This window comes from Catharus ustulatus, chromosome 23, assembly GCF_009819885.2.
Source record: "Catharus ustulatus isolate bCatUst1 chromosome 23, bCatUst1.pri.v2, whole genome shotgun sequence".
Lineage (NCBI taxonomy): Eukaryota > Metazoa > Chordata > Aves > Passeriformes > Turdidae > Catharus > Catharus ustulatus.
In genome coordinates this window covers 5,658,839-5,668,633 of record NC_046243.1, presented here as the reverse complement: position 1 = coordinate 5,668,633, position 9,795 = coordinate 5,658,839, and the positions used below count along the sequence as shown (strand labels likewise).

The 9,795-nt window shown below is 55.3% G+C and overlaps 1 protein-coding gene and 1 gene segment (V, D, J or C); both read left to right on the top strand.

Annotated features, from left to right (window-relative positions):
- The first annotated feature begins 218 nt into the window (after positions 1 to 218).
- Positions 219 to 1,928, top strand: LOC117006501. The segment is given in 2 exon segments: positions 219 to 700; positions 1,566 to 1,928. Coding segments are annotated over 2 exon segments (606 nt in total).
- Positions 1,929 to 3,944: 2,016 nt separating this feature from the next.
- LOC117006307 lies at positions 3,945 to 7,691 on the top strand. The gene is made up of 4 exons (XM_033078679.2): positions 3,945 to 5,893; positions 6,748 to 7,207; positions 7,527 to 7,572; positions 7,674 to 7,691. The coding sequence occupies exons 1-4, from the start codon at positions 5,617 to 5,619 to the stop codon at positions 7,689 to 7,691; spliced, it is 801 nt and encodes a 266-aa protein (XP_032934570.1). The 5' UTR covers positions 3,945 to 5,616.
- Positions 7,692 to 9,795: the final 2,104 nt, after the last annotated feature.

The following is a 9,795-nucleotide window of genomic DNA, read 5'->3' as shown; positions in this document are numbered from 1 at the left end:
ACCTGCATGAGAATGCTCCCATTACACCCATTATTGATACCTGCATCATTCTTCACGTAAATTCAGGTGGTTTTCTGTGAGAAATCCGTTTTAGGCCATGCCAAATGGACCACTAGGAGATCACACTAGAGTTGATATGGAAAAGCGGCTCTGAGTGAGCGAGCTGGAAGAGAGGCATTTGTCCCAGGCAGATGAGAAGGGCAGGGCAGAAGGGGCACAGACACACGAGTCGCCTGTTCCCAGAGGAAATTGCAATGAGCCCAGACAGCTGAGAAAGCTCAGTGGGGAAGAAGCCGCTGAGCTCGCCAATGGGCAGCACGGGGTGTGCAGCAGAGCTGGCGATTGCAGCTGCGGAGGTGAGGAGTGCAGTGCGAGCTGAGCGGGAAGAGCCCCTTGCCATGGCTGAGGCCGCAGAGGCACGGAATGCTCCGAATGCCAGTGGCTGAGGGAGCCACGGCGGCTGCTGCTGGACGAGCGAGAAACGCAGCAGGAGCATTTCAGGCACGGCAAGGACAGGCCATTGCTCTGCCTGCTGCCGCTGCTGCTCCCGCTGCTCCCGCACACAGTCGTTTCCGGCACCTCTGTTCTCTCGCCGCTGCGACGTGCTTTCTGCCTCTTCCTCACTCAGCAAACACGCAGCTTGCTCTCGCCATGCACCTCGCACATCTCATCCTCACCGTCTTCCTGGCACAGCTCCTCGGTAAGTCCTGCCTTTCCATCAAGCCACCCTTCTTCTTATTTTTATCCCTTCCTTCAGGAAACTCTGAGCAGCTCGTTCGGGACCGTGTTGGTAAATGTGAGTGACGAGAGGGAAAAGGATGAGAAAAATCGGCTCCCCTTTGAGGTTTTGCAAATGTTTGCTCGAGAAGGTCTTCGATTGGTAAAGGAAAATGGAAGGGAGTGAAGTGAAATCTCACACTCCTTCTCTGTCGTTTCTCCCACCGTCAATTCTTCTCTCTCTGCGTCTTTATTTTCATCCTCCTGCTATCAACTCAGGAGATCTCAACTGTCGCTGCAGTGCCATATAACTCCTGTTTTAATGTAAATTCCCACGCTTTGTCAAACTTGTCCCAGCAACCTCAATGTTCTCAAATCAATGACATTAACAGGGTGTCTATTTTCTGCTTCCAGGCTCCCACAGCTCTGACACGGCTTCCAGTGTTCTCTTGACTGGCAGCACAATCAGGGCTCTCTCTTTCCAAGCTCAGCTTTGGGTGTACATAGTGATGGAGGATCCCTCAGAGGGGACAGGGATGGGGAAGCAGGATGAATCCCTTTAGTGAACCTCGGTGTGTTCCTCAACCTTCTTCAGCACAGAAAGTTCAGGATCGCACATTGTCTTGGTAGGAGGAGCAGGAGAAGAGACAGAGCCCAGCCCTTGTCAGGATCCTGCTGTGCATATAGCTCTGAAATCTGGCCCAAAATCATTCCCGCCTTTCTGTCTGCACATCTTCAGGCCTCCCTGCATTGCAGAGAGCTTTCTCCACCAGGGTTTTGTACCCAATCGTTTTTTTTCCTGCCTGCAGTCATTCCCTGCGCAGCTGCTGACATTGACTTTCTTCCAGGCACCACGGGGCAGATCACGGTCACCCAGGAAGATGCACAAGTCACAGTGAAGCAGGGACAGCCCTTCCACACCGCCTGCAAATACAAGACCAGTTATTCTAATATGGCCTTGCTCTGGTACCAGGTTCGGAAAGGCCAAGCCCCCCAGCTGGTCTCCATTCAATCAGGGACTGGCCCCAGGCACAGCGGCCGGATCACCACGCACCTGAACACCACGGGCAAATACAGTGTCCTGAAGGTGGAGGAAGTGCAGGTGTCTGACAGTGCCTTGTACCTGTGTGCTGTACAAGACACCCTGGTGCAGGGAGCTTGCTCGGCTGTGCAATAACCCAGGGGAGGGAGGGGATGTGTCACTGTAAGGCTTCAAGTTAGGGAAGGGTTGCAAATCTCACCCAGAGCTCATCACAACTTGCACCCCGAGTTTGTACAATGATCTGATGGTTTTCACTACGTCCATCCCGACAATTCCGTTGGGAAAATATTCTGGAGAATTCTGAATCATATCTGCATTGTGCAGTCTGCAGGAAAAAAAATTTTATCCTCTCTACATGCTTGAGAACTTGTCCTTCCACACTCCAGCCCTGCTGATTTTGACCCCTCATGTTCTCAGCGGAACGCAGGGCTGGTTCTGTGTTCCTGACCTGGTTACCCTTGCAGCAGCCCCGTTTGCATGGACACACGTGAAGCACAGATTTGTGGATGGCTCCACTCTGGTGTGCACGAGCCTGTGGCTGTCCGTGTGTGTCCCTCATCGGGACGGAATTCTCTGACAATGCCAGGGACACCGAGCACTGCTCTGGCCCTGCACAGCACAGAGCAGCAGCTTGCCAGGCTCAGAAGGAGTCCGAGTACAGCTGAGCGCTGCCGGCAGCTGCTGGCTAGAGATGTGTGCAGGGAAGAGGCGCTGAAATGCAACCCCTGTGTCCCGAGCCCTCCCTTTCCTGCCCCTCCAAAGCTCATGTGGATGGATGTGCTTGCGATGCAGTGTGGGTGGTGTTTGGGATGGGACACAACTGTGTCCTGTCCCTGGCCGTGCCAAACGTCCTTGTGTCGCTCGTTGTGGCGGTGCTGGGAGGGGCGGGGGCTGAGGGCGGCCGGGGCGGAGCTGTTGGCGTGGCAGAGGAGGCGGCAGGGCCGCAGCAGAGAGCCGGGGCTGAGGGGCACAGCGATGCTCGGCCGGCGGAGCGGCGCCATGCGGCGGTGTCGGGGCGCGGGGCTGGCGGCGCTGGCCGCGGTGCTGCTCGGTGCGCGGGGGTGGCGGCCGGGGGAGTCCGGGTTAGCGGGCTTAGTGAGACCGGCTCCAGCCCAAGATACATCTCTTATCATCCTGCTCCTTTTCGGTTCTTAATTACCCTCTGTCCCCTCCCCTACCTTCATATTTTCTTCTCGCACTGTATCATTACTTCCCAATTTGCTTTTTGTACTCCACATTTTTATCCATCCATCCATCCATCCATCCATCCATCCATCCATCCATCCATCCATCCTTCCTTCCTTTCTTCTCAGCAAGTGTAATTTTGTAATTTCGTTCTGAATTTTCCTCAAACCAAAACACGTAGATTCTTCTCCTTAAACGAACAGTCTCAGTGAATTAATTTCTGCACGATTTATGCTGAGAGCATATCCAGTTTCGCTCTAATCTTTCATTCTCTCCCATCTCCCTCTGCATGGCATTTTCTGAAAAGAAAATAATTGCTCTTTTCTCCCCTGCAGCGGCTGTGGCCAGAGCCCAGGTACAGCAGGAGCCGTCACTGGAGACCACCGAGGGCACCGGAGTAAACATCAGCTGCTCACACTCCAACATAGGGACAGGAGATACGATCGCATGGTACCGTCAGCTCCCGGAGAAGGGCCCGGAGTTCCTCGGCAGCGTTCACAAAGCGTTCAGAGAGCTGCCGGCCATTGCAGGACAGCTGTGGGTGTCGGCAGATCGGCGTTCGAGCGCGCTGTGGATCGGGCAACCCCGGCGCGGGGACGCGGCCGTGTATTACTGCGCGCTGGTGGCACGGGCAGAGGAGCCGGGGCTGCGGCCGGGCACGAACCGGGGCGGGCGGGGCCCGCAGGGGCCGGGGGCACAGCGCCGCCCGCGGCCAGCAGGGGGCGCTGCCGCTCCGCCCGCCGGGCCCCAGGCGGCTCCGCAGCTCCTTCAGTGCCCCGAGCCCGCGCACAGCGACAGCGCCCAGCCCGCCACGGCCCCGACACACGGCTGCCAGCCTGCCTGCTGCGGGACACAGCCGCCACACACAGCCCGCCACGGCCCCGACACACGGCTGCCAGCCTGCCTGCTGCGGGACACAGCCGCCACACACAGCCCGCCACGGCCCCGACACACGGCTGCCAGCCTGCCTGCTGCGGGACACAGCCGCCACACACAGCCCGCCACGGCCCCGACACACGGCTGCTGCTGCTGCTGCTGCTCTCAGCCTGCTTTGCATAGATAGCAAAGACCTGCTTCGTGAAAGCATCTGTGCTGGGAGCTGACCAAGCAGCTGCCCTGACAGGCCCTCAGGGTCTAATTCAGGTCGTTCTGTCACCTCAGTAGGTCATGGCATGAGAGGTGTTTGCAGTGAGGGTTTCTGAGGTCACAGAGAAATCTCCAACTCTGTCCATGCAGAAATGTCTCTGTTCCACACTGCAAGGTGCCTCGAAAGCTGCACCCTTTCAGCGATGGGAAAGGGAGATATAATTTGAATATCCCTGAGGTTAGAATTCACTTCTCTACATTTTCTTCCGATCCACAGGTTTACCCAAGCAGCCTGTGATGTGCATTAAGCATCTTCATGAAAAATTGCAACATCTGTGAGCAAAAAGAAAAAAATCTGATAGAGTAGAAATGCTTTTCGAATCAGCTGAGGGCACAGTCACAATAACCTTGCATTGCAACTGATTGCTCCATTTTCCATAACGTTAGTCACATCTACCTATCCTGAAAAGCAGAGACCCTAGCTTAACCATCTGCCAGTGTTGGAGGGAGACACTTTAAAGAATGACGCCCTGAGAGTGGCGCTGGAGATCCCATTTCCTTTGAGGACAGGAGCCATTCAGCATCTTCAGCAACTCATTGCAATGAGCAAGTTCAGCAGAGGTGACAGGTAGGCCATGTGAAAGGCGAGAGTGTCTGATCCTGTAATGATCACATCACGTCCATTTTCCATTCCAAAGGAAGAACAAAGAAAATGAAAAGCGATGACCAAAGTACACAATGACACCGAGGTAGCAGTAGGTGATAAGGGAATGAAAGGAGCAGCTCAGAGCTCATCAATCTCTAATTGACGAGTCTATATGAAGCAGCTACCGTGGCTGTGAATTGGCTCAGGCTGAGCTTTCTCAGGGGCAAAGGGTTAGAGATGATGAGGGAGGACATGGAAGCCCCAGGAAGGGACTGTCGTAGGAAGTGCTGTGTCTCTGGGATCAGCAAGGATGGTTGCAGGTTTTTTTCTCAGCGAACGTGCTAGGAAGAATCTTCATTTCCTTGAACATGTATTAACAACTTCTCTGCTCTGAAACCCGACAAGGCAGAATCTTAGAAGGGCCCATTGAAGGGTAAACTTTCACCTGGAAAATCTGTGACAATCTCAGGACCGTCCACTACTCTAGAAACCTCCTTCTAAACCATGGAGCAGTGCAAAACTACATGAGAATATTCTTATTACACACATTATCGTTTCCTATATCACCCTTCACGTTATTCCAGCTGGTTTTCTGTGACAAACCAGTTTTATGCCAAGCCAAGATGACGAGTATGGGATCACTCGAGTTGATATGGAAAAGCAGATCGGAGTGAGGGACCTGGGAGAGAGGTATTTGTCCCAGACAGATGAAGAAGGGCAGGGCAGAAGGGGCACAGACACACGAGTCCCCTGTTCCCAGAGGAAATTGCAATGAGCCCAGACAGCTGAGAAAGCTCAGTGGGGAAGAAGCCGCTGAGCTCGCCAATGGGCAGCACGGGGTGTGCAGCAGAGCTGGCGATTGCAGCTGCGGAGGTGAGGAGTGCAGTGCGAGCTGAGCGGGAAGAGCCCCTTGCCATGGCTGAGGCCGCAGAGGCACGGAATGCTCCGAATGCCAGTGGCTGAGGGAGCCACGGCGGCTGCTGCTGGACGAGCGAGAAACGCAGCAGGAGCATTTCAGGCACGGCAAGGACAGGCCATTGCTCTGCCTGCTGCCGCTGCTGCTCCCGCTGCTCCCGCACACAGTCGTTTCCGGCACCTCTGTTCTCTCGCCGCTGCGACGTGCTTTCTGCCCCTTCCTCACTCAGCAAACACGCAGCTTGCTCTCGCCATGCACCTCGCACATCTCATCCTCACCGTCTTCCTGGCACAGCTCCTCGGTAAGTCCTGCCTTTCCATCAAGCCACCCTTCTTATTTTTTTTCGTCCCTTCCCTCAGGAAACTCTCAGCAGCCCGTTCAGGACCGTGTTGGGAAATATCAGAGATTAGAGTGGAAAGGCTGAGATAAAACAGGCTTCACATTTTGGTTTTTCAAATGTTTGCTGAAGAAGGTCTTCGATGTGTAAAGGGAAAAGTAAGGGAGGGAAGTGAAACTTCAGACCCGTTCTGTATAGATTCTCCCAACTTCAATCCATCTTTCTCTGCCTCTTTATTCTCATCCTCATGCTGTCACTTCAGGATATGTCAGCAGTGTCTGCAGTGCCATATTACTCCTTTTTAATGTATATTCCCAGACCCTGTCAAACCTGCCCCAGCAACCTTCAAAGTTCTCATTTCACTGACATTAACAGGGCATCTCTTTTCTGCTTCCAGTCTGACACAGCTCTGCCACGGCTTCCAGTGTTCTCTGGGCTGGCAGAACTATTAGGGCTCTCTCTTTCCAAGCTCAGCTTTGGATGTACATAGTGATGGAGGATCCCTCAGAGGGGACAGGAATGGGGAAGCAGGATGAATCCCTTTATTGAACCTCAGTGTGCTCCTACACCTGCTTCAGCACAAAAAGTTCAGGATCCCAGATTGTCTTGCTAGGAGGAGCAGGAGCAGAGACAGAGCCCAGGCCTTTGTCAGGATCCTGCTGTGCATATAGGTCGGAATTAATTCCTGCATTTCTGTCTGCAGATCTCAGGGCTTCCCTGCATTGCAGAGAGATTTTTCCACAATGGTTTTGTACCCAATTTGCTTTTCCTGTCTATAGTCATTCCCTATGGAGCTGCTGACATTGACTTTCTTCCAGGCACCACGGGGCAGATCACGGTCATCCAGGAAGATGCACAAGTCACGGTGAAGCAGGGACATCCCTTCCACACCACCTGCAAATACCAGACAAGTATTAATGCCTTGCTCTGGTACCAGCTGAAGAAAGGCCAAGCCCCCCAGCTGGTCTCCAGTCAATCAGTGACTGGCCCCAGGCACAGCGGCCGGATCACCACGCACCTGAACACCACGGGCAAATACAGTGACCTGAAGGTGGAGGAAGTGCAGGTGTCTGACAGTGCCTTGTACCTGTGTGCTGTGCGAGACACCCTGGTGCAGGGAGCTTGCTCGGCTGTGCAACAACCCAGGGGAGGGAGGGGATGTGTCAGTGAAAGGCTTCAGGTTGGGAAAGGGATGCAGATCTCACCCCAGTGCTTACCACAACTTGCACCCCATGAGTGTGCAATGTCTGATGGTTTCCATTACTTCCATTCTGACACGTGGGCTGGGAACATATTGTGGACAATTCTGACTCATTTCCACATTGTACAGTGTCTAAATGCCTGGAACCTTGTCATTCTGTTCTGTAGCACTCCTGCTTTTGACGCCTCATGTTCTCAGCAGAGCCCAGGGCTGCTTTTGCCATCCTTCCCTGGCTACCCTTGCAGCAGCCCCGTTTTCACGGACACACGTGAAGCACAGATTTGTGAATGGCTCCACTCTGGTGTGCACGAGCCTGTGTCTGTGCGTGTGTGTCCCGCATCGGGAGGGAATTCCCTGACCATTCCAGGAATACCGAACTCTGCTCTGGCCCTGCAGAGCACAGAACAGCAGCTTGCCAGGCTCAGAAGCAGCCCGAGTGCAGGTGAGTGCTGCCGGCAGCTGCTCGCTAGAGATGTGTGCGGGGAAGAGGCGCTGCAATGCAGCCCCTGTGTCCCGAGCCCTCCCTTTCCTGCCCCTCCAAAGCTCACGCTCTGCTGCTAGCGAATGGATGTCCTTGCGATGCAGTGTGGGTGGTTTGTGGGATGGGACACAGATGTGTCCTGCCACTTGTCGTGCCATACTTCTTTGTGTCTCTTGTCGTGGCGGCGCTGGGCGCGGCGGGGGCTGAGGGCAGCCGGGACGGAGCTGTTGGCGTGGCAGAGGAGGCGGCAGAGCCGCAGCAGAGAGCCGGGGCTGAGGGGCACAGCGATGCTCGGCCGGCGGAGCGGCGCCATGCGGCGGTGTCGGGGCGCGGGGCTGGCGGCGCTGGCCGCGGTGCTGCTCGGTGCGCGGGGGTGGCGGCCACGGGGCTGCGGTCGGTCTGGGCTTATCCCGCACGTTCCTCCAGGCAGTCATCCTGCCTGACTTCTGCACACACCTCTTCCCGAGACCTTTTCTCGTCGTCATCCCTCCCTCTTCTCCATCAGATATTCCCGGATCCTATTCTCTGCCCAACCCTGCTGAAAGGTTTCTTCTTTATCACTCAGGAAGTCAGTCCGTACCCTTTCTAAGTTTGTTGTCTTTTCTTGCTTTCTCCCACCTCCTGCCTATCTTCAGAGACTGTCCTGGTTTTCGAGAATTCATCTCTCCACAAACAAGTAATGGACACTTCTGTTCCTGCATGTATTTAATCTTCTGGGAACTGTTTTCTTCACCTTCTGTGTACATTCCTGACTCTTTCTGGGGGTTTTATTCTGTGCACTGGGACAATGTAGGATTTTAGGTTTGCCCTATTTCTGTCCCCGGCAGTGGCTTCAGTTAGAGCCCAGGTGCAGCAGGAGCCTTTCCTGGAGACCACCGAGGACACCGGCATCAGAATCAACTGCTCACACCCTAAAAAACGGGCGGTGGATTTCATCCAGTACTACCGTCAGCTCCCGGGCGAAAACCTCAAATACCTCGCATCGACTGCTAGAAATCCCAAGGATGTGCCGGCCATAGCAGGAAAGCTGTCGGTGTCGGAGGACGGGCAGAGCAGCGTGCTGTGGCTCGGGAGGCCCCGGCGCGGGGACGCGGCCGTGTATTACTGCGCGCTGGTGGCACGGGCAGAGGAGCCGGGGCTGCGGCCGGGCACGAACCGGGGCGGGCGGGGCCCGCAGGGGCCGGGGGCACAGCGCCGCCCGCGGCCAGCAGGGGGCGCTGCCGCTCCGCCCGCCGGGCCCCAGGCGGCTCCGCAGCTCCTTCAGTGCCCCGAGCCCGCGCACAGCGACAGCGCCCAGCCCGCCACGGCCCCGACACACGGCTGCCAGCCTGCCTGCTGCGGGACACAGCCGCCACACACAGCCCGCCACGGCCCCGACACACGGCTGCCAGCCTGCCTGCTGCGGGACACAGCCGCCACACACAGCCCGCCACGGCCCCGACACACGGCTGCCAGCCTGCCTGCTGCTTTCAGCCTGCTTTGCAAAGAAAAGATCTGCTCCGGGAGAGCATCCGTGCTGGGAGCTGACCCAGCAGCTGCCCTGACAGGCACGCAGGGTCTAATTCAGGTCGTTCTGTCACCTCAGTAGGTCATGGCATCAGAGGTGTGTGCAGGGAGGCTTCCCGAGGTCACAGAGAAATCTCCAACTCTGTCCATGCAGAAATGTCTCTGTTCCACACTGCAAGGTGCCTCGAAAGCTGCACCCTTAAAAAGATGGGAAATGGAGGTGTACTTGGAATCCCCCTGAGGCTGGAATTCACTTCTCGACATTTTCTTTTGATCCACAGCTTTTCCCAAGCATCCTACCATGTGCATTAAGCATCTTCATGAAAAGTGGCAACATCCGTAAGCGATAAGAATAAATCTGATGGAGTAGAGAAGCTTTTCAAATCAGCTGAGGGCACAGTCACAATAACCTTGCCCTGAAACTGACTGCTCCGATTTCCATCATGTTAGTCACATCTACCTATCCTGAAATGCAGAGGCCCTAGCTTAGCCATGCTGCAAGTGTTGGAGGGAGACACTTGAAAGAATGAGCTCCTGACAGTTGCTCTAGAGACCCCATTTCCTTTAGGGTCAGGAGCCGTTCAGCATCTTCAGCAACTCATTGCAATGAGCAAGTTCAGCAGAGGCCACAGTCAGGCCATGTGAAAGTGACAGTGTCTGGTTCTCTAAGGCTCATAT